General features: G+C 39.6%; 1 protein-coding gene across 1 annotated transcript in view; it reads left to right on the top strand.

Annotated features, from left to right (window-relative positions):
• Nucleotides 1-25,906, top strand: part of LOC131977504 (contactin-associated protein-like 4) — a 139,906-nt gene that overhangs the window by 4,228 nt on the left and 109,772 nt on the right. Inside the window, exon 2 of the mRNA XM_059340835.1 lies at nucleotides 15,436-15,546. Within this exon, the coding sequence (XP_059196818.1) occupies nucleotides 15,436-15,546 (111 nt within the window). The remainder of the gene's footprint in view (nucleotides 1-15,435; nucleotides 15,547-25,906) is intronic.

Raw genomic sequence — 25,906 nt, 5'->3', positions numbered from 1 at the left:
CATTTAAACTCCTATCGCTGTCCTATTATTACTACGGCCTCCAGAGGGCGGCGGAGGGCAGTCTTAAAGATAAATATGGGTTGTATTTTGCTGTACATTCCACCTATGGGTTTGTTTTTGAGGGGAGACTAGTCTTGAAAAAACATCAAATCTGAGTGTTTCTTGTGATATGCCCCCTCTATGGTTCGGGTTTGGTTAAGTTTAGGCAAATAAAAGCAGTGATGACAGTCAGAAATTGCACAGCTGGCAGTGTAGATGTCATTTCCTTTTGCTCTGACCTCTTTTTAAGTGTTATTTTGGCAGTCTAACAATGTCACACGGCCGACTGTCTTTGCTTCTGTTGAAAGAAAAGTAATTGTTTGCATGACCGTAGAAGGTCACTTGTCAGGGAAAACAAATCGTTTTAAACATTTGACCAAGTGACTTATGCTGTCATTTTTCAACTTATCATTATCATCATCAAACCATCAACTTTATGATCATCATCACCATTACTTAAAATGTCTCTACCTTCAACATTAAGGCTAAATTTGTCTTGCATACTTGCATGCTCTCCTGCTTTATTTTATTTTATTTTCCAGTTACAACCACTCCAAGCAGTGTGCAGGTAGACACATTTATTTGGCATTTTTCTAAAACATTACAGAAAACACAATTTTGTCATTTTGATTATCATACAGTGGAGGAAGCAGCAGGGCGTCTACAGGAGTGTTTCATCCCTCAGATGGCTGAGACTGTAGCTCAGGTCTGTGTGTTTGATTATTTAAGTAGCTTAGGCTGAGGAGGAAAACATTAATGTGCCGTTATTTTCTCAGACTGCTGGAAATTCATCTCCTCCAGTCCACCGCCAGACAGAGAATAAGTTGGTAAAAAAATATGCTGGGAGAGGAGTTGATTTAAATTTGGGGCCCAGCTCCCTGTTTCATATGCGAACAGCCCTGTCTCATCAGAATTTATTACTTTTCAATGAGCTGGTGGTGTGCACTGAGAGAACATAAACCTCTGAATAAAATCAATTTGTGTGAGACATTTTCTCTGCAAAACCCCGCTGTCCTTTATGCTTCATGAGACAGTGGAGTCTTAGAGAAACCACCACAAGGAAAGAGCAAAGTAGTGGAGGATAAATCGGCCCTTACTTTTCTTCCATAGTGTCATTTATGAAAATGTGTTTAGTCGAAATAGAGTCATGAAGAGGTTCTGATTAAGTCAAGGTTACATAAAGGTGGCAGCAGCTGCTGGTGTGAGCCTGGAGCTGCCAGTCATGAATCTAGATTTATTAATCCAGGGACAAGTAGTTAAGCGATAAAAGTGACAGAGAACTGCAGTCCATCCATCTGCCTTTGTGACCTGAGGGATTTTGTGTTTGCCCAAGGCCGACTCCCCAGTGGATGTCTGCCTCCCTAAAAACAGACCCATTCATCAAATAGCCCTGTCATTATCTAAGATGACTTGTTATTGGTCCAAGTATCAGCCACATTCTGCTGAGGTCACTATTCACTGTCACTCTCTGAGGCGGGAGGAAAGAAGAAACTGTGGGCATCAGCTAATAGCAAAAGCACAGTGTGTGTTAATGATGAGTGACACAGTTGATGTGCTGTGAATTCATCACCTTTTTCTGACAGCCTGTCGGCACTTTATGTGATACACGAGTCAGTGACAGTCAATATACAATTCAGGAAAACTTTATCACCTTTTTTTTTCTCTTTTCTCTAGAAGTGAGTGAGAAAGTTTCCTGTGCTTAGACAAGTAAATCAAAAGTGGGACAATTCACTGTTACCAGTGTTATATTATTTCATATCATACTGTTGGATTTCTTGTTATGATTTCTTGTTTTGAGTGTGATCAACGTGATCTCACAGGGAGGCATTTAAATAGCACGCCATTTTTAAGGGCGTTTTGCGTGTCGATTTTCTTCCCAACTTGTCACATGCATGGTTGCAGTTTTAAACCTATGTTTTAAACACATGGTGAGCATTGTGAATTCATTCAAAATTACTTGGCTTTGTTTAAAGAAAAAAACTAATTGGTTAGGTTTTGGAAAAGATAATAGATTGAGTTAAAATTAGTTAATGACTTCTGGTTTCAAACAGGCCACAAATGACAGTCTCCAATGTATTTTTTTTGACCCATTCATTCATATTTCCCTCTAAAATGAAGTGGAGTAGAAGTATGGTGAAATACTAAAGTAAATTACAAGTAACTCAAAACTGTCCTTAAGAACCTTAAGTCAAGTCACTTTGACCACTGCAAAAAGTTCAAGCTTGTGTGTTTGGCGCTCTGACGGAGATCTATAGCAGTCGAAACATGTTGGCTCTTTTACATGATTTTTTCAATGAATGATTTGACCTCTAGAAGAAAAGGCTCTTTATTATATCCTTCCTCACTGATATTCACTTTTTTTCACTGCTGTGGTGTGCCTTGAAGCCTTCCAGTTTGTAATAAGATTTCCTGCTTTTATTCTAAAGGCCAGACCCATATTGGAAGACTTAACATTCAGAAGAATTCGTCTTGATTAACAACTTGTTGTCAATTTATTTATTTATATTTCCCTTTACATTTACATGCATTGACTTCCATCAGTATGTTGTAATTTTTAACCATGTAATCCCTGAGAATAAAAACAAAGATAACAGTAAAAGACAATTGACTACAAAAAGTATTTTTTCATCAAGTTTCAGGAAAAAGACATTACGGTGCGTGCTGTTTGATTGACAGGTTTTAATGAGTGCTGAGCAACAAAGTTATCTTTTTGGCTTTGCTTGATAGAGTATAATTTCAAACCTGCATTAATTTTGTAATGGATTTTGTTTGGCCACTTGGGGGCAGTACAACAAGTTTTAAACACAACATTGACTTACCACCTATACATTTTATATGAGGAACAGTTGAAAATTTGATAAAACATAAAATAATGATATTAAAAAATACTGATAGCTTTAAACCAGATAATAAAAACTCTAATATTCACTTATATATTTCAATTGTAGGCCATAACAATTAAAGAGTCTACTTGGTAATCGACCACCCAATGAAATGAATCTTATTACATTTTATGTTAAATTAACATTTCTCTCTATCCGCTTTTACAAGAACAAAGAAAACCTGCCTTGATTATTGTGCACTGTAGGGGTTATTCAGCAGCTTTAGAAAATCTCCTTTATCAAAGAGTTGTAGTAATTTTACTGTCATTATTGAGGAAACGGGTAGTAACAGTGGACAAAGCTAAGCAGAAGCTAAATATTTGAAGTACCACAGTGTAAATGACCTTTAGCAAGGTTCTTTGTGGTATATTTATATTATATAGCTTCTTTTTCATGTTTGTATATATTTTTAGGTGTTTTACAATGTTGGGATGCTTGTATTTTGAAAAGGTGCCGCCCAGTGTGAAACTGGTGCTCTTATTTTGAAAGGCAGTGACAGGAAATTAAGTGGAACGTAAAATGAAAAACGAGCGTTAAATAATGAGTGCTTCGTAATTCATATAAAGTTGATATAAAGTAGAAAAATAGCTTCTACAATGCCTGGCTGACAGAGACACAAGGTTTGTAAATGTTTATTTTCTTCTGTCATATATATTAATGGCTAAAGTGTTTATTTGCTAAAGGGCTAATGCTAATATTTGCTATTGTTTTCCCATCTCGTAGCTCTTAAGGTGAATTCACAAGGTGGTCAAGGAATGTCTTATCATATTCATGGAGCTACAGTTTTGAATAAACCTTGTGAACCATCAGTATAAGAGTCGACCTTCATTCAGCCAGGAATGCTACAACAGAGAATTTAAAGAACAGTATTATTCGATTGTTGTGATGGGACAAAAGAAGAAAGAGAAGAGAAAAATGGAGAAACTAGAGCAGGAGTTTGTAAAAGAAAGAATGAGGAATGCACATAGATGGAGGAGTTTGGTTCAGTGCCCTGTGTGGACATTCATTGTAGCTGCCCTCCGTCTTTAAGCCATGCAGTGACACTCCCAACTCCTTCTCTCATTTCACCCATCAGTGGGTTTTCTTCTTTTTTTTTCTTTTGTGTGTGTGTGTGTGTGATGTCAGATTCATTCGCCTGACTCCCCTCATCTCACCTTCACACAGATGCAGCTCTGTGGTGCACAGCAACACAAGTTTCAGCAATAAAGTCCTGTTCTCCTGTAGCACAATCTTACTTTCCTGCCAGCGGGGCGACATACTGTAACATGGTTTTTCAATGCAATTACCTTTTCTTTGAAAAAACCCCTGCTGTTATGAAACAGGTAGAGCGCACGGTTTGAAGCCATTGGCACTTTCTCCGTGACAATTATCGTTATCTCTGAGCAGAGCTAAATTTATTAGCACATACATTCTTTTAGGTGTTTTCATTGTTAAATGGCCTGTCGGAATGGAAACATTCTTTATAATATTACCATGAGGTTTCAGATATTGAGTGAACCAATAACAAGCAAAGTAGTGCATAGAATAGCTTCTTTTTTACTCATGCTGAAAACTGCATTCCCACTTTGTTTTTGGTTATTTATCATTCTTACATTCTCGTACTGAGACTACAAGCATTACATCTGATTTAAAATACAGTATATTTATCAGCATTTACTGGGCATATATGACTTCTACAACATGCCTAACTTTCACAGAATTAAGGTGTTTAAACATAAAGCCCACTAATGTATACACTTTTATTGCCCTACCACAAAAAAGATGCTCTAAGATGTTTTATTAACCTAGAATTTTCTTTAAACTTTCATTGTGATGCATTTATGTATAGTAATTTACTATTGTCAGCCTCATGCTACTTAAAGGACATTTAAGTATCACATGTCAAGCACAAGCATCCTCCCTCATTGTATTCCGTCTCAATCAATTAAACAGCAAATTAACATCAGATGAGTTATACATACGGTTCATAATTACTTAACCTCCTGTTTTGACCTTCCTCCTTTCAGATTTAATGACAGCGTTTATACTTGTTGCCTCGTTGTAGAGTGGCACCATAACTAGTGATTATAACAATCAGGACTATTACTCATGAACTGATTCTATTCTGACCTCTCCCTCTTTGTGAAAAGAAAAAAAAAGTACTTCTGTACGTATGTATTGTTACAGTTTCAATAAAGATTCCTGAAAGATATCTATCAGCTTAAATATCTGGACCTACTAGAGGTGAAAATTGTTGTGGCAAAGATGACAATAAAGACCAAAATCCAATGAGAGAGCAGGATACAGGATGAGGGAATTATCAGGTGGAGGAGTCATACAACCGTCAACAATCCATCAGCAAGTATAGCTATTTTTTCTTTTTCTTCCTTGTTTTTTTGTTGTTGCTGCAAATCAACACACAACTTAGCTTTTTGTGGACACCAGTTCTTGGAGAATAGAACTCCTGTCTCACGTGTGGTCTTTACCAATATCACTGACTTCTTGCACATGTTTTGTTAAGCAAATGTAGTTTGGAGACCAGAAAGACTTGTACTCCTTGGGAAATGTCAAACAAAAGCACAACAGCTTCAACATACCTCATTATAATACAGTCGGTGTAATGTGATCAGTACAGCAGCTCTGTAGAGTTTGTAGGTGCCTTTACTTATTTGCCAATTCTGACAGCCCGTCTTTGATTACTCTTTTCCCACCGGTTCCACCACCTGACCTGCTCCTACCCCTAGCTCACCTGCTTCCCATTTCCCTGATGGCCTCAGTAGTATATATACTGGCCCACTTCCATTAGTCTGTGCAGGATGGTCTTTTGCATTTCTCTCTAAGCATTCAGTCCTGATCCTGCCTGTCTGAACTTCTACATGTTTCCTGGACTCTGATTTCCTGCCTGATCCCTGCTGGTTGAATTTGCATTTTCAGATTGATCTTCTAGTTTTGACCCTGCCTGTTAACTGGAATAAACCATTTCAACATTGCTACTTTACCTAAAATGGTTAAGTGTTGTGCTGTGGGGTTCTTGCCGGTTCTGTGTCAGTGATAGTTATGGTATGATGACAAACCAGAATGATGGCCAAACTATAAAAAAAGGAGATACAGGTTGTAAAAGTAACCCTGAATTCTCCTGTTTTACAACAAGCATTTATCAGTGATGGCAATTATTTAAGAGCTGAGAGTTGGTTGAAGAGGCCTTGGGGAGCTGAATAGTTTTCAGTTGCAGGATTTCATCCAAGGAAACTCTGTCCTTGCTCACAAATCAGCAAATACAACAAAATAGGAGGAACAGGAGCGTGTATTTCATTGTGAAACTTTGAACATTGAAGATTTATTAATTTGTGTTTACAGCACTGAAACAAAGTATTCAAAGTCACTTTTTTGGGGCCCTGATCAACAGAAAAATACTTGTTTGCAATAATAATTTTATGATACTATATGTAAGTACATGTACTAGTTATAGTACATGACTAGTCACATAATTAGTAAAATTGAGGTCACCTGTGTGTTGTTAAGGGGTTTTAACTCATTTTGGATACACCTGGCTTAGGCCGTGTTCAGACTGCCAGCCAAAATCCGATTTTTAGCCCATCCAGATTGGAACTGGATGGCTCTTTTGAAGTCTGAACAGTCACAAATTACATGAAATCCGATTTTTGCAAACCGGATCGAAACCACCTTTGGGAGGTAGTTTCAGATCGCATTTGGACATATGCGTCTCAGTCTGAACCGCTCCAAACACTCAGATCGGTTTTGACTGTCCGTGACGTGACTCTATGCAGCACGCGTAGCGCCGGCAGCGCGGAGACGAGGTGTCGACCGGCAGCCGCGCCCGACTCATACGGGCCCGACGGGGGCGTCCATCGGCCCGGTTTCTCCCCTGGTGCGTCTGAGATGTTCTGCACCTCTACTGGACAGTGACAAGGCCACTATACTGAGGTGACCTGCCTCCATCATGTTTGTTGTTTTAGTTCTTGTCGCCGTCGCAATTATATGGCTCTGACGCTGTTACTATAGCAACCTGTCAGATCAGTCAATAATGTGGCCCAGTCTGAACAGAGCCATATCCGATTTGGACACTTGCTAAAAACAGTGTGGACAGTCAGCCCTAAAAATCTGATTTGAGTAGGAATCTGATTTGAATCAGATTCGCCTGCAGTCTGAACGCGGCCTTAGAGAGTCAATCTTTCAGTGAGACAGTATTGAGGTAAAGCCTACACCAAAAAGACAAAAGAACACTTCAAGAAACTCAGCAAAAAGGTGACTGAAAAACACAAGACAGGGAAAAATAGAACACAAATCCCTTGTGACTTAGAGGTTAACAGCATTCAGAACATTGATATCGAAGAAGAAATTACTTTATTAGGTCAAAGGTCCCCTAAACTAAACAAAGTAGTTAATTTAAACCAAACTCTTTAGCATTCTGCAGGACAATTACAACATGTAGTTTAATTTGCATGACTTGTTGCAATTAACCAATACTGTCTTGCAAAATCTATGTAGTGCAAGGTTTAAGTCCTGCACAAACTTTTCTTGTCTTTCAGAAAAGAGGGCAATGCTTTGCTTGATTATCTAAAAAAGAAGAGAAATTTCAGTTCTTCTCCACCCACAGGGAAAACCAAGCCTAAGTGCTGGAGGCAAAAGAAAGAGAGAAAGAAGAGCAAGATAATTTGAAGAGTGTTCTGTGACTTAATGTCCTCTCAATGAGAAAAGGAAAATAAAAGAATGCCATTTAATTTCTTGTCCCTATTTTGAAATGCAAATAGTATCCATTAATGAAATGTTCATCACATAGTCCACACACCTCCCCCTGGGTCCATTAGTAGAAGTGATGTAACCTGCAGCAATTCGCCCAAATCTGCACAAGACTGATATATTTCATTGTGAATGATTTTTTGAATTTTCCTTCTCATTACTGATGTCTTTTGCATTAATTTCTTGTTTGTACTCAGCATGTGTGCTAATGTGATGAGGGTTAAACCTCATAGACTCCAGATAAATGTTTTAATTGCTGTTTTGTTGCAGTGCAGTTTTTTTTTGTGATCATTTAATTCTGCTGATTGGGCCTGCCTCCCATGGAGCCACATATTAATGCAGTTAGCACAGAAGAAATTACAGCATTGTTTTCATACCATTCACTGGGAAAAAGTAGTTAATTATGTTGCAGAGAGCAGTTTATCTACAAGTGTTCTATAAATGTAATGTGATTTCTAACAAGGGAGGTCTTAGATGGTGAGAGTCAGCAGAATTACAGGCCTGCCTGGTTTGTCACCGACAGACAGATGAATGGCTGTAAATGAGGAACAACTATTTCTCTCTTTGTTAGCAGTCAGCCCGGCAGCAGAGCGTCTCATTTAAGCTGTCAGGCTGTCAGGCTCCAGTCTACACTCACATCAGTCTCAGGCAAACTGCTTTACCAGACTAACTATTAGTTTGACTTGTACCATTCTGGACGACTCAACAAAATGCTTTAAGAGCTTAGATATAAAGTCATAAACTGACATAATAAGTAGGATTAATTTACTTATAAAGGCTTTAGGAAATCCTCTATCAATCACATGGCTTATAGCCTGTAAATCATATTGCCTGAAGTTAACTAACAATCAATTGATGTGTATGTTTTTATGTATACTCCAGTATGTATTAAAACATGTATACTCCAGTATGTATTAAAACAACACAACATAATTATTTTGAAAGGACGAAAAGAGACTTCCTGTTGATCATAAAACTAAATCAAGTGAGATTCAACTGTAAAGACAACGTAAAGGAGTAACATGTTTTATGTTTGAGTCTCCGAAGAGGCAGGAGGTTAGTTTTCACAGTAATCTTGCATATTTAAGTGTGTTTTGTGTTTAAATAAGTTTTGGATCAAATTAAACCTAGTAATTCATGCTAGCAATGTTTGATACAATAAGCTAGTTTTGCTTAAATGAATACTCTTGTATTTCTGTGTGTTTTATAATTGTTATTGCAACTTTCAGTTTGCAAACTGTAGCTTTATCCAACTTAATTCTCAGCTCATTGGCTTATTCACGTACAGTCGCAGAACCGAATGCTTGGCCGTGTTTCAGTTCACAGTGAATGACAAAACGTCGGAATCTGCTGGGATGACAATGTGTTGATTATGAAGAGCAAGAAAGTCTTCTTAAAAGGCAAATAATGTAAAGCTGAGCCTGATGGAAAGTTCATTAATTTTGCAAGTATTGGGTCATAAACCAAAGCATTGGACAATACATTAGGCTTCAACCCCATGGGATCATAAAGCTTGGTCCATCTTGGTCCCTCATTGAATATCGTGGCAAGTTGTGTTGTTTAGATATTAAAGTCAGGACCAACCGATTGGTTGCCATAACCATTACAAGAGCAGACTATGAAGAAGTAAGTTTTGTTATTAAAAGCACACAAAAAAGAAAATATCTCTTCTTGACATTTCTTCAGTCATTCATAGTGAGACACAGAGACGACAATACCTCACAAACGGCACAAAATGACTCTGAGGTTTACTTGTTTCCCAATCAAACCCGTAAATATATAGTTGTACAGCTGACAAGGCAGAAAACAAAACAGGGTTTCATCTTGAGTAGAGAGTTGTGTGTCAACCCTCTTTCTTTCTGGTAATCCTGGTAAAAAAAAAAACCTTCGTTCTTGTTTGAGTGGCTGTTAATTTTCCTGTATTGACCCATTTTAGTCTTTAAACCTAGACAAAAGCATCGTGTATAACCATTATTGTAAAGACAACAGAACCAGAGGTTTAATCCCCACTTCTATAGGGTGTGTTTTCGGGTTCAGATGGTAAATTCAAGGCTGAATTTTATTTTTAGAAACAATTAAAACAAGTCTTCCCTCTAAGTGAGAGAGGTTTTGTTGGCGGAAGTTTGTGCTCTTGTGCTCCTTTTTATTTTCCAGGAGCTTGTCTATAGTCAAACAGACACAGTGTATAATAGAGATAAACCTTCATCTACTACTTCTTTGGTAAAGGGTGAGAGGTTTGTAAAGACACAAACAAACAAGCAGAGCTGTTTTCCACTGCTTACTCTGAGAGCAAGAGAGAGATCACACTGATCAACAAGTCGGCACTGACTGTCTGGGAAACTTACACTGCTCTGAAGTCTTTTACCTGTAGTTTGTTGAAGTGATGGATGGATCTCATCAGTATTCCGCATCGCTGGATCCTTTGTTGTCTCTCTGGACACTGAGTTATTTTGCTAAAATGGTAAAATGGTTGATATTCTGCAGGTGGATGGACTTTCTGTCTCTGCTTTTGTTTCTCTCTCTCCTGTAACCCAAAACCCAAAACACACCAGCTGCATTACAGTGTTGTCACTCGCGTCAATAGATGCTTTATTCAATAGAAGATGTAGTCCAGGTACAGTGTCTGGGATGATCCAGGTACAGAATAACATTGCTGCTCTTTTTCAAAGGTCTCTGTGACATTTACGGACCAATATAAACAATTTATGGCACATGGTGCAAGTTCATTAAGTGCGTGGCAAACTCAACCTTTAAGGTGCAAATGGCAAAGGGCTTGTATTAAGTCTCCAACAAGTTCTTCAACCTAAACGACAGAAGAGGTCGTGTGTCAGTAGCACAAATTACGGCACGTATAGCAGCTTGTGTTTTACGGTACAGTGGCACGATCTAAAAATAGCACACACATCACATGTTTGTGGTTGTAAAAAAGGCTGCAGTTTCTGTGGATTTATGTTATAAACCCTTTGGCATAGGTTTAGGGCAAAAAAACGTCCTGGTAAGGCTTTATAAAAGACAGTTTAAACAGTAAATAAATGTACGTAAATGCTGGACGTGAAGTAGTTACAAGGGTCACGTGACTACCGCAAGTTACGTAAAAAACGTAAAACGTGATTCATGTAACTTAAGTAAACAACGTAACTAATTTATTTTTGTTTTCACAAGAGACGCGAACCCTGCTTTCCTTGCTGAAAGTCCACCGAAACTCCAACTGAACGATGGAATCCGCCCTTTTAAACTTCACTTGGCTGTCAATCACGACTACGTCAGCAAGATGCATTACAGCAGACTGTGAAATACGTAGACATAGCTTGTTTTTCGCTGCCTGTACACACAACCTGTATTGACGTTTTTGAGGGCAGAACAGGCTGAAGTCTCTTAATTAAACATGGGTGTGTTTTGTGCATAAAATTCATCCAAAACAAACAAAGGCAGTTTTGCTGCACTGTGCATTGCTTTCTCTCAGGCCACAGACTGACAGCAGTCTGTGTGCCTTGGGTCGAGCGTTTTCTAAAGAAAGTGTGAATTCCTTGTAGCTTAGTTTTAGAATTGCTTTTTAGATCCTGACAAAGCCCTGGTCAGTGGTGGCTGATAGTTCAGCAGCCTTTTACCTTCATGTTCCTCTAAGCTTTCTGTATTTGTGCTTTACATTTGTGCTTCACATTTTTCCCACAGTCACCTTCTAAATGTCAGTACTCCTCTGAGAGAAAATCTGCCGCGCCTGTTCAAACACCTCTGCTTCTTCTAACCAGCTTTTCTTGCAAAGGCCTTGCTCTCACGACACATTATCCCACTGAGGTTTTACATTGCTCATTTCACCTGTCTACACTAATTCAACTGCATTTTACAGTCGGAACTCTGCTTAGTCTACAGCTTGCTTTGTGCTTTTCAGCTTCAGGCCTGGCTGGATGGAGATGAAGAAACAGCAGCACTATGAAATGTGTTAGGATCCAATATCTGTTCTTTTATAAGATTTCAGAACCAGTAGTTGAAATTAACTTTTTTACTTTTTACTCAGGAGCATATCACAGAATTTCTGAGCATTACCATCTGTCAGAATGTGGTCCCTAAAACCATGAACCAAACCAGAGATATGACAGGGATGCAGTAGTTTTCCTGGCGAAGTGTTTTGGTGTATTTTAAGGTGATCTTTCTCTCTGCATTTAAAATCATACTGAAAACATTTACCAGGTTTTAAAAAGTGACAATTGAGAGGTCAATTCCACATGCTTCACACATAAATACAAAACACATCAGGTGTGAGCAGAGTAGTTAATAGCGTGAGATCATAATTCAAAGCGGATTTTGCCATTTGTTATGGTGCACCGCCACACAAAGCCATGAGTTCTCTGCAGATTCCTTTCTGTCTCAAGATGCAGCAAATGACCTGAGCTTTAATGGAAATGCACAGACAAACTTTGAAGTGTCTGCAGCGAGGAGAAGAGATAGACCGGGTAGACTTAGGTGGATATGACAGGCTATTCAAAACTGTCAACAGCTTGTGGTTTATAGTCTCAGGTAATGAAAATCTTTCTGTGCTTGAAATGAAGTACAATAATGTTGACAAAGTAATCTCAGCTGAAGCCTTGTTGTCAGAGGAGTGAGACAGGACCTGGCACCTCTGAAAGGAATGTGAATAATTTGAACTGGCTCTCTTTTTAATGTTATAAAACAACATCCATTAAAAAGAGGGATTTGAGATTGTGCTTACGCAACCATCATGGAAACAAGTGAACATTTGATAATTAGTTAATAATCATGTTTTCTGGGGAAGCTGCACCCCCATGAATAATTTACTAATTTAGTCACCGCTCCTGTTTCATAACTGCTTTTGTCAGCTGCAGAACATAAGCCCTAAAAGTAGTTTCTTGCCAAAAAGAACTCTTCAGCAGGGTAGATACTAGCTGACACAGATATCTTCTGCTGGACAGTGGCTTTCCTTTCCACGTAAACTATTCAGAAGTGGCTCCCAAGCAATAAAGTACAGATTGGCAACATTAGTTGATAACATAGACTGGTTAAATAATGGACGTAGTCACTGTGGCGTCACCCATTGGTTTATTGGACTGCCTGTTTGTGGCATCAAGTTCAGCGTTACACTCATTGCCATCTTGTTTTTGGAAACGGGGAGCAGACCATATTTGGACTGTGGAGGAGCGAGAGGGATCTGACGACACTGACTACAAGCCTCTCTACACCGGCAACCTGACTGAGCGAAGTTGCTGCTAATTCATGTTAGCATTAACTGGAGCATTAACTGGGATGTTCGTTTTGGCTAGCAGAAAACAAAAACAAAATGTATGTTACTTACATAAGAAAAATGAACAGCGACTCCTTGGAGTGTCTATTAGTCCAACCAAACTCTGAACAAGACATTTTTTGTAAGAGTAATTTTCATCTCACCCACTTTAAAATGCCAGACTCCCTCCCCCTTTCCTGCCACTACTTTAAGATCCCCTTTGTGTCTCAAATGTGATATCCAGATGAGATTTTACACCTGAAAAGGTCCCCTTTGTATTTCAAATGGGATGTCCAGATGAGATTCTCACATCTAGAAAGGTCTTCTTTGTGATGTGCAGACCTAATTTGATAATTAAATGCAATCACTGCAAGAGGCCAACCTCTGGGGGAAGTAGGATCTACGCCAGACCTTTGGTTAGCATATAGGTGTGCACCACACCTAGTGGGTGTTCTCCAGGCATAAATTGAACAGTTCTCCTGCTTTTCTGGGTCTTTCTTCATTTTGACCGCTCATGTGTTGAATGACCTTTCTTTGCAAAGAAATAAACCATTGTCGGCAGGCAGAAGTCTCTATTTCATTCTTCACCAGCAGCAAAAAAATTTCCACAACTTTTTTAATGAACAAAATTATTAATTTCATTAAGTGAAAATACAGTGTGAAAGGGTCAAGGTTAAGAGATAATAAATTTACTTTTATTTTAGACTTTATTGACACGTTGCCGTGGATACGCACTGCTTTTCTTCTCTCCTGATGAGGGCTCGCCTTGTAAGTTACCTGTCAATCAAAGGTAGCCACGCCCCAAATCATACAATTCTTTATCTTCTATTTTCTTGTAAATGGGACCATTATTTACACTATTAACATCATATTGTCTTGTAGAAGATTTTTTACCAGTGAGTAGTGTTGTCCTTAAAACATTTCTGAGGTAATAAATCAAGTGAGAAGTTTTCTCATTTTGTATTGAAATGAATGGACCAAAATGCTTATTCAGCTGGCGTCTTGGAATTTTCGGTAGAATGCAGCTTAAGGCACTTCATGGTTTGCCTCCATGCTCAAACTCGGAGGTTGCTGCTTGGTTGATAATCAGAAGACTGTGTGTGCTTTTCTGTGTTTTCTGTTTCATGGAAGAACAATGTATTTAAAAGTTAGAGAGGAAGAAATCAAGATGACACAGAAGTTTATAATACATTCAGACATATAATAAATATCTGTGGTTCACTGCATGTGAGAGACTTACTTTTCTGCCTGGAAAAGTCATGGGCTGAAAGACTTGTGGTAGTTATTTGCATTATAAAAATCCAAAGAATCTGTCAGACCACCTTGATGGTTCTAGTGTTAAATATCATATATATATATAATTATATAATTATATAATTATATAATATATGTTTTTTTCCTCAGACTTACTGTTTTCACTGATGTCACTCCCTCTCTTCATCCACTCTCTAGCATGCTTAACCACTGCTGCTATCTCTCTTTCTCTCTCTTTGGCTTGTTGAGCCAGTGAGGAGGGACCAACCTTACTGTGTGTTTACTACCAACTGACAATTGCTGCATTGTATAACTTAAATGATTACATGCTTGTACGATATCTCTGCTTGCTGTAACAACCAACACAGGCAGTAACCTATATACTGCACTGTTAATGTACGTTGCCTTGGATAAAAGTGTCTGCTAAATGAAATTGTCACATTGTTAAATGGACTGCAATTATATAGCACTTTCCTAGTCTTTGCGACCACTCAAAGCACTCTATACTACGGACAGCACTCATTCACACACATTCATACTGGTGGCCAAGGCTTCCCTAAAAGGTGCACCATCAGGGATTCATTCATACACCGATGAAAGCAGCATCAGGTGAAATTGACATGTAGGCTGCCATGGTCAGGGATTAAACCACGACCTTCAGATTAGTGGACCAGTTACGAACTGAGCCACAGCCACACGTTTATAGATATACTGGTCATGTCCATCATCTTCAAAGAAGACATATCAAATTGAGGCTACAGAGAACGAAAATTCTTAGTGGAATAAAATCATTGTTGCTGTTGTGTTTTCCTCTAATACCTTATCAAGCAATATGCTAACATCCAGTTAACTCCAGTGCCTTCCTGTAACAACACTAACACAGGAGCATACTGAATACTGAACAGATGTTCATGGGTCACCAATTCAGAGTCCATTTATACTCAACTTATAACTCCAGTTCCTACCCTTGACATTTATAAACATCAAAGTGTATGAGGCATGAAAAGGTCTCCACTGACTTTCCTCTCCCTCTGAAACCAAGTTGTCTTAGTCATGTTGCTGCTCTGCATGACCCATTATCTTCCCTAGCCTACAATTATCTGTCATGGGTACTCAAGAGAGCTTCAAGTTTAACCTTTAGATTAGAAGAAATCTCCTTCACTTCCTTCAGTCTGCTTTACGCCAACATTATAACGAGATAACACACTGTAAAATATTGATCCATCACTTCAATGAACGATTAATGATTCCAAACTGTCTTTTCTGCTTTGTGATTGGTAACAGAGGTGTGTGAAAGCCAACTGGTGGCCAATCTGCCGGCACCATCATTCAGAAGCTCCTCCCATCTAACCAGCAGCCATGGGCCGGTTTTTGCTAAGGTCAACAGGAGAGAAGGTGAGGAATCATTCATTGATGTGGCTACACATTTCAAGACGGATTTTTGTCATAAATAATTACAGAGCCGATCCAGGCATTGACTGTGGTGCTTACTTTACTTGGTTCAGGGCTTTGTTTTAGTGTATCATAAAGCTACACTAGAAAGCTTTACACCCTGACAAATCCCAGTGTTTTAAGTTTTAAAGGTTGAGGGACTGTATTACCCAGAGTTCATTACTCAAACTTAATCTAACATTGCAGTGAAATCCCTTGACATAAATATCTTCTTAGAGTGTAAAATATGTGGGGACAGTGATGATGTTCATTGTTAATGAGTGCAGGTTTCCCTGGAGAAAGAGCTCACTTGTTTTTCATAGTTTTCTATGTTTGGTGAAGTTCTGGATTGGATTTTGCTCAGTTATAAATTATCATTAAATGTGTTTCAAAGGAAGGAACTTCCCCAGAGGACCAGGAACCTTTTGGTTCTCAGGAACGGACGTGGCGGAAACACAATGTGCAAAAGGGATTTTTAATTGTAGTTCCTCTGATTCCATAGTTCCTGGAACTATTTGGTCTAAAATCTCTAAATGTAAGAAGTTCCTGTTAGCTCAAACTCCACAGTTAACCCTCATCTCTACCCTTTTCTCTTACAGCTGTGACCTTTTTAGATTTTTTTTTCACAGTTTTCACATCATAAATAGTGACGGGTTCGGGGTGCCGGCTATCCATAAAAAGTTTAGCCTTGTGCAGCTTTATGCACTCGGCCAGTTGTTGACATCAACTGTTAGAAAGCACCTCCAGGCCAGTAACATGTTGGGAACAGAGAGAAAAACCAAAGTCCCTCAACTGAATATCCTTGTTTTTACTGAAAAGTGTTCAGTTGTTTTTCTGTGGGCTGCAGTTGTGTGTTTCCCCCTCAGTGCAGGAGGGAGTCTTTGCCTCTCTACAGGACGCAGAGTACCAAACATCAAAGGCAAACCTCAGCTGGATTCACACAGTCTGAGAGATACCTCTGTGGAGGCAAGGGATGGAGAGAGGGAGACAGAGATAAATACAAGGATAGAAAGGACAGCACTTACTGCCAACTACCTGCATTGTATATAGAAATGCATTTGAATTATATTAGACTAGTACATCAAAAACTCTCCACAGGGCCACCTCCTCTCAATAGGGGTATAAATCAGAGTTGTCATTCACCCACCACATGAAAATTCAAGAGGTAGTGCTCTATTGGGTGCTGATGTGTGGCTTTGTGAGGGGCTATCGTGGCTGTCTTTGGAGCTTTCTGGAAGGGAATGGTTTGCAGATTTCGCAATTTAAAGGCCTCAGTGGCTGATTGTGGTTCCAGAGTCGAGGCTCATACTGGAGTTTCCTTTTTTTCTATTACTCCCACTGTAACAGTCATCTGACCAACTTGGAGACAAATTGAAGCTAAGCCAGCAGAAAGTTGTTTTCTGAATGAGTTTCATCGTGAAAGCTGCACAGTTAGTTTTTTTCCTGTAAATACATTCCAACACATTGCAGAAAAATTGATATTAGAGAAATTGTTGTGCTCATTTCTTTGGTCTGTAGGCACCGCTGAAACATAAAGCCAATCATACAGCTGGACCCTTTCCAGCAGCCTGCAGCAGGGGTTCACAAAGTGGGGTGCCTTTATGGCAGACCAAGGGTGCACCAAGGGCGGCGAAGGATTTATGATGTCATTTTACATTAAATTAACATTGCTTTTTATTACATTTTCAAACACATGAAAAACAGATAAAGAAAAGAAAAGAGATATTGTTAAGAACATGCCGGTTATCGTAGTAACACAATGTGCTTTCCAGCTCTAGAGTTTTTCAGGAGCTTGGCAGTTAGAAACATAGTGACCGTCAGAGCATGCAATGTAAAGTTTTGACACAGATGATAAGAAATGATAAGAAGTTAATTGTCAGTGAAGTAAGACCTGCTTGCTGTCATGTTGTTCATCATTTTAGTTAAATATATTATAAATCTAATCCTAATATTTTAAATCTGCCAAGCACTTATTCTGAGTTAGTGAGAATGGGCTTTTATTATTTAATCTACAGTATACTATTACTTTCAAGCATCTGTGTACATACACTCACTGGCCACATTATTATCTAGCAAGGTTTACCTGATAAAGTGGTGGTGTTCTGCTGCTGTAGCCTGTCTGCTTCAAGGTTGTACTGTCGGTCTTCTGCATACATTGGTGGTAATGAGTATTTGAGTCACTGTTGCCTTTCTATCATCTCCAACCAGTCCGGCCATTCTCCTCTGACCTCTGGTATCAACAAGAGAACTGCTGCTCACTGGATATTTTCTCTTTTTCGGACCATTCTCTGTAAACCCTAGGGATAGTCGTGCATTGAAAATCCCAGTAGATCAGCAGTTTGTGAAAAACTCTTAGCAGCCCATCTGACACCAACAACCATGCCACGATCAAAGTCACTTAAATCACCTTTCTTCCCCATTCTGATGCTCGCTTTGTACTTCAGCAGCTCGTCTTCACCATGTCTTCTTGCCTAAATGCATTAAGTTGTTGCCATGTGATTGGCAGGTTAGATATTTGCATTAACAAACAGTTGCATATGTTAAAGTTGCTGGTGAGTGAAAATCAATGTTATATTGGGGGTTTGTGTGGCTTTGGGGGCCATGGCATGAAGGGGTGCAGTGGTCTAAAAAACCTTTAGGAATCACTGGCCTACAGTATATAGTATCAGCATATGGTGTGCTTTATACTTTAGCAGTGCAAGAGTTCAGTGAGGGCAAGTTCAGAAAAGATCTTCAATTTTTTGAGAACCAGAAAATATCTGCAATATGTGTCAAATATCTATACTATCTGGAGGAAGTACAGAAATAGCATGCTCTTGTTTTGTGTCTGATTTTCTCAGCTTGTGAATATCTCAGGATTCTGCATCACTGTCTCCCCTTCACTGCTGAACAAGGGCAGCGGAAAGCCAAACTGAAGAACATAGCCGATCGAAATGTCTCGTCCATCACATAGAAGTTATAACAGACTTAAAAAATCTCTATCAGAGGCCAAATGACCAGCTGGGAGGTTGCAAAACTCCCACATGCCTCCTTGGCCTTTGCTTCTGCCAGTTATTCCCATCTTGGCTGGTCACCCCATATGGGGGCTGGCATTGAAAGAAGTGTTCGCACATGGCGGCCATTTAATCCCATTAAAGTGCTGCCTCCACTTCCACTGTTGTGCCCTTCTATGGCTTGACAGTTAACGGGGCCAACAGCAACAGGAGCAGGCGATGGTCTTGCACTGACATTTAATCATATTACTCCCAGGTGCATAACAATGTGCAAAGTGGACAATTAGCATGTCACGAAGTTGGGGAAAGGCCAGAAATAGGAGCTTTAACACACAGCTCAGCAGGGTTGCTCGACCAGACGGCTCTGGTTTGGAGGCCAAGGAGGCATAAGCTGAAAGCTGATGGTCTCAGCAACAGACTTAATTATATTCAGGATGTTTTTAGTCACCAACAAGGGAGAAGTATTGTTGATGTGAACTACGCTGCTGGAGAGGAGTAGGACCAGCCCAAGTTGAGCAGCTGTTTACTGCAGTAAATTCTCACTTTCAATCAAAAGCAAAATCTTAGTTAAACAACAGGTTAACCCACCAGGCTTCACTGAATGATCATATTCAAATTTCACCAGTTTATGGGACAGAAGGATCCTGTTTTTTATTTAATCAAGAAAAAGCTCAAAAGTCACACAAATTGATGTTTCTTCGAGATCAGAAGAGCAGAAATGGATTTACGTTATCGGATTCGGCACCAAGCACAACTTATTAGTATGAACAGTCACCTCCATTAATATTGGGACTTAACTGTGCCATTCCCTAAAATACAAAATAATGAGGCCAGTCTTGCTATAAAAACTCCTTCACCGTGGTACCCTGGTTTTCACACACAAAAGGTTAATAGACAAGCTAGAAGAGCTAGAAGTTCTCTTTACATACATGCAGACCAGTAGTACTGCAAGCATTCAGCTATATTATTATTATAGTTTTCAGCATGGAGTCTTCTTTTTTTTTTACTCCAACTTGACAAATTATACAAAGCCCACCATTCCTCAAACTTTGACTCAGTGGCAGCTTGACAAGACACTTGAAGTATTGGTGATGTGCCTGATGATCAGTGACCCAACCAAGCCAGTCAGCAATCTAATCTTTGACTGTGTTGTTGCTGTTACGGAGCTAAAGAAAAGAAAGTGTTTAGAAAAAGAAAGTGTTCCCACAGGGTTGATTAGGCACATCATAGTTGCTAATTAGGTGGTAGTAAATGTATAGTGTAGGTTCCAATTTGTTGATGAAATTTTGCAGCTTCTCAAGACCAACATTTGAGACTGTGGGCTTATTCATTACTGTAACACAGGTCTGGCCTGTTTAACAAAATACAATTAATTAAGTCATCCAGAACAACATCAATCCTAAATTATATATCCTAAATGTAGCTACTATGACACATGATATGCTTCTTTAAGACATATAAGTAATTTCAGCATGGGGAGATAAGTAGCCAAACCCTGACATAAAGTAGGAACCTCAGTAGTCTAATGACTGGATCTTAATCTGTCATTTAAAAGGCACAAGCTGTTGGATATTTAGCACTTTCTAGGTTTGTCCCCCATTTTTCTGCTCCAAAACCTTTTCCTTTTTTTATTTGCTTTCCTCCTCTAACCTTTCCCCTCTTTCCTCTATCACCCTTTGTCTTTCTTTAATTATTTATTCTGGTATTTTCACCCTTCTCTGCCATATCCTACCCTCTCTGGCTATAATCCTTGTATAGTGTGCTCGGCTGTGATTGTAATTTTAACTCAGTCCCATATGGGCTGACAAGAAAACATTGAGATAACTTCATTCCATCTTATAGCCAAATGTTAATGACAGCATTTAACATTTATAGGCAAATGTTAATGGCAGTATTTAACATCTAAACGGTCTCGGTTTTTCAGTGGGCCATACTGATAATTGCACATTAGAACCACTGTAATTATGCTGAAATAGGCTTGGAACACTTCATCAATCCCCAGTAATCATTTTCTGGAAGTGCTAATTTAGATTTGAAAAGGGGATTTAAACATTAGCAGGGGGCTTTAGGTTGAAATTAACTATGTGGAGGGAACCACAGAATGAGTTATTGATCTCTGTGTGATGTTTAAGCACCACCTCTGCCTCTCCGCTGGCCCATTTTATGCTGCCCTTTAACACCTTATCTGGTTAAATACCACAGCTCCTTCACTCAAATCCTCTTAATCTGAGGTAGTCACTCTCTCAAATTATATTTCAGTATATGGGTGAATATTGCCTGATTCCCTGACAAAATGCAGCTAAAAGTCTTTCACCTTTTTAATTGGCTTCTACATCCCTCACTTGATTCATATCATAAATTCCTAAAGCCATTTTCCCACACTGCAACAGGGCTTTTTTTTATAGTTAGCCAAGCTTGTTCATTTTACTGTCAGAACACCCAATCTTGATGTAAGCACACTATTGAATGGGTGTTTTATCATCCCATAAGTAGGGGCAAGTAGGGGCCTACTCTACCTTCTAGCAGGTACGATAAGTTGTTATTAGCCCATTCAATGGCAGGTCGCCACTTTGTTACATTTCGCCTTCACTTTTGTTCAGTTTAGGCTACAAATCTACGACTAAAGTTACGGCAAAAAAAGTTCCTGGTTAGGTGTTCTAAAAGATAGTTTAAAAAGTAAAATAAATGCACATAAATGCCAGAAGAAAGTTAAATGACCTCACTTTAATAATATTGTTGACTTTTGTTTTGGGTGTAAATCCTGGGTTTTTTCGTCCCATCTTCCTAGACTTTTCGTGCTTTATACTCCCTTTCACACTCTGTATTGTCATGTCCATTATGGCATTGTTCATAATTATTACGGCCATTAGAGGGCGTTACTAGCGACATATGTCATTATAGCTGCTCATTGAATGGGCTTTTTACACCCAACAAGAACAAAGAGCATGCACCTACTTGCCTATACTTATGGGATGTATGGGAATAATAACAGCTGGTAAACGTCAATTCAATAGTCTGATAACAACCGACTTGGCTGCCCAGAAAAGCAGATGTAATAAGGCACCAAACCTACTTGTGCTTTACTTTTTCCACATTGTTTTTCCAGTAAACTTTGATCATTTTTGAGCTCTCTATTTTCCAATTTTATCAAAGCTGTAATGACTTGCATGTCCCCCAAAATCATGCTTTTAAAAAAAATTAAAGTGATTTAATGCCATGTGTTCCTTTACCCACACTCACATACACTCAGGGTGCACTGGCATGCAAACATTGAGACATAAACTTGACTGTAAACAATAATTCAGATAAAGGGCCTTCACAGTGCATATGCAAGCTCTCTTACCCAACAGGTACAACATCTGCAGCACAACCTGTTATTGTGGAAAGATTTCAACACCCTTACAGAGACATAAATCAAACTGCTGTGCAATACTTAAAATAAAACAAAGCCATAAAGACACGATAAACACAGCAGCAGCACAAAATGACAGCACTAACGCAACAGCAGCGCAATCATAAATACATATTCCTACCTTCAGCAATTTTTCTTCCCTATTTTTTATGACAAAGAAGTCCTTAACGAGGCTGGTAAAATCCAATTTGCTCTGAGCATCACTTTCAGTGGACATCAAGTCCAGAGATGGGTTATCCAGTCTGTTTTGGACGAAAATCTATCTCTATTTTTAACTAGTCCCAGTTTTGAAAAAGAAAGCTCCTGGCTAACAATGGTTACAGGCAAAGTCATAGTTGGAGTAACTGTTTTCTTTTATTAATAATAATAATAATAATAATAATAATAATAATGCATTATATTTATAAGCGCCTTTCAGAGCACCCAAGGACACTGTACAAGAAAACATAAAATTAAAAACAAAACAAAAACAAACAGTGGCAACAAAATAAAACATCAGACAGTATTGGGATGGTGAGTGAATGACTAGGTGGCATATGCTTGTCTGAACAGATGGGTTTTGAGTCTGTATTTGAACAGTGGCAAAGAGTCAATGTTGTGGAGGTCAGGAGGGAGAGTGTTCCAAAGGGGAGCAGAGCGGCTGAAGGCTCTACTGCCCATGGTGACGAGGCGGGCAGGAGGGACAGAGAGCTGGAAGGTGGAGGAGGAGAGGAGTGAGTGGGTAGGAGTGGAGATGTGGAGGAGGTCTGAGATGTACGGTGGAGCCAGGTTGTGAAGTGCTTTGAAAGTGATGAGGAGTATTTTGAAGTTGATCCGGTGTTTCATCAGAAGCCAGTGGAGTTCTTGCAGGATGGGGGTGATGTGATGAATGGTGGGAGTCTGGGTAATGATGTGTGCGGCAGAGTTCTGGAGGAGCTGCAGTTTCTGGAGGGATTTGTTGGGGACACCAAAGAGCAGGTAGTCAATCCGGGAGGTGACGAGACTGTGGACGAGGATGGCAGCGGTGTGTGGAGTGAGAGAGGGACGGAGACGAGAGATGTTGCGGTGGAAGTATGCAGACCGTGTTAAGTTATTGATGTGTGAGTGAAAAGAGTGGGTACTGTCGAGGATGACACCCAGACTCTTTACCTGAGGGGAGGGAGGGACAATGGAGTTCTTGATGGAGATGGAGGAACTGTTAGATTTGGAGAGAGTGGAAGAGGTGCCTACCAGGAGGACTTCAGTTTTAGAGCTGTTAAGTTTGAGGAAGTTGGAGGAGAACCAAGAATGAATTTCTTGCAGACAGGGTAAGGGAGGAAGTGGGAGTGATGAGGAGGGTTTGGTAGAGAGGTAGAGCTGGGTGTCATCAGCGTAGCAGTGGAAATGTATGTTGTGTTTGCGGAAGATCTGACCAAGAGGGAGTAAGTAGATGCTGATTTTCTTCCCTCTCTGCTAAATTTCAGCAGAGATCTTATTGAAGTGACCTTATTTTAAATAATTATCTGAATAGTCCAATTGACAAAATCTTCTTCCAGTGCTATTGTCCAGGGTATTGATACAACATACATACAACATTTTAAAGTTTGGAGGTGGTTGAACTGTTGGTCCCTGTTTGAGATTCCTTATCTGATTGAGATGGCTGAGGCAGCTTTAGTCAGCTTGGCCGGTGTCTTCACAATGACTAAAGCTAGACGTGGCTACAGCTAACATAAGTTTGCCGTCACACTCAACATAACGTTAGCCCTTAGCTGGCAGCCCTCCTGCTGTGGATCTTCATTGTGTAGTTGTCAACTAGATGAAGATTCATCAGCCTTGAGATATTAAGTCCAGTCAATGAAGAGATTCTCTGTAGTAGATTGTGGTCCGGGACTGGTTTTCTTTCAGCTGTTGTGCTTTTCTTTTTTGTACTCCACTATCATATTTTCTCCAAGTCTCCTGAGTGAAAGCCCTGTCTTTGGGCAGATGATGGGTCCAGGTTCATTGGTTCAGCTGATAAATGGTGATCACATCTACCCAAATCAGCTGCTTATTTGTTTTTAAATCTTTCTTACCAGCCAATAGGGGTCAAGCTTTTTTCTCTCTCTTTTAAGTAAATTTGAATGATTAAAAATAGTGTAGCCAATCCTGGGGCCTTGCTCACATAAGGCCCTAGGCTGCAGCCTAGGTTAGCTTGTGCATTAATCCATGCCAGGACACTGCCATTGGCTTTGTCATGTGTACTTCTTATAGAAAAACACTCCATGCTTCAGCAACCTGCAAACTTCATCGATTTGTTCCTTTATAAACTCCCTGTTAGGCTGAGACCCATTACTTAGCTGTCCTGTTACTTCACTTTCCACCTGCCTTCTACATTTTGTTTAAATTCCCCAAAGCCAGCATCTCCAGGGCCCGGTCCTAATTTCACTCTGCTGTAAGACCCCTAAAACTGGTTTCATTGCTGTTTTCAAGGTCTCTATAATGGACATTACTTCACACACATTCCACTGGCTGGTTATGTTCAAACCAACTCATTTTAGGACTTATTTCCTGTTCTGATTTGTTGCTTCCCATCACTGAGAATGTTAAGGCTGTTTGTTTGCTGTGGTGCTGAGTCATTTTTTATAAATAGCAGCAAATTATCTCCCAGGTTGTCAAAAAAAACACCCTCAACCTTAAACCCACTGCAACTCTATGACTCTCCAACTCAAATCAGCTTAAAACCTTCTCAAATTCCCCTAAGCCCACATGGACATATTTACAAATCTTGACCTAGTAATACTGTCTGTCTCTCTGCTTGGATGTCTGTGTCTTCCGGCCTCTCTTTGAAACTCACTTACTTTGGGTGTTTTTTTCCTCCTGTAATAGCTTGTCTTGCCATTTCCCCATCTGTCCTGTTTTTGTCTTCCTGTCCCCCTTAGTGTTTTCACCTTTCCTTCACCCATTACTGGGTGGAACAACAGTACATCAGTTCTAACCAAACATTACTTTTATTTGGAGCTCACATCCGCTCTTTCTAGTGAAGCCATTGCCCTGACAAGCATTGTGTCAGCCTCTATTTCCCAGTCGACAGTAACACGGTGGAGATCGCAATTAGAACAGAAGGGATAGAAATAATGTGCCGGGTGCTGTGTTGTTTTACTGTCTTATTAAGAAGGACGAGGGACGATGTTAATTCTCCCTGTTGAGATGGCTCTGTCTAACACCAGGAGCTGAGGGTGTGGTGTTACAGATGCTGGCTGATAACTTGAAGGGGCTCTTTGTGGTCCAGTCTCCATTACTTAAAGAGCACACTGTGGTTATAGAGAGCAGGAATGAATTGCTCTAGCTATTCACACATCTATCAACAAAGTTTCTATGTAAAGTCTGCTCAGTAACTTTAAGCCTGTTTCAAACTAAATAGGGTTGCAACATTGTAGGGGTCCACAGTAGTAATGGGCATGTTGATTGACATGTACACAGGGCACAGGGCATTCTCATCCGGTCTCATCATGCATTATTCTCATGTTTTCTTTGTATTATATTATTTAATTTGTTCTGTTAATTCATAGGCTGATGTATGTTCAATAGAGGTTCAACTACAGTATTTTAGTAGGTAAAGTCTACAATCTACAATGTCATTTAGCAGATGCTTTTATCAAAAGCGACATACATTTGAGAGATCATACAACACAAGCAAGGATGAAGTCGAGAAACAACAGAAGAATAAGCAAGAATAAGTGGCATACTACGTTGAGTCCTGTTAGGAAGTAAGTGCTTTTTGGATGTAAGTGCTTTTCAGTAGTGAGTGCAGTTTTTTTTTTGTGTGTGTGTGTGTGTATGTGTGTTCTGTGTGTTGATTATGTGTTTAAAGTAACAATGGTTACAAGAGTGAAGCTCACACAGGCATGTTGGGCAGCTAAGGGGTCCATCGTTAAGATAGAAGGGGGTCCAGGTTTCACACAGTAGACAGAACCTGACAAAT

This window comes from Centropristis striata, chromosome 9 (assembly GCF_030273125.1).
Source record: "Centropristis striata isolate RG_2023a ecotype Rhode Island chromosome 9, C.striata_1.0, whole genome shotgun sequence".
In the NCBI taxonomy this organism is placed as follows: domain Eukaryota; kingdom Metazoa; phylum Chordata; class Actinopteri; order Perciformes; family Serranidae; genus Centropristis; species Centropristis striata.
This window is presented reverse-complemented; position numbering and strand designations above follow the sequence as displayed.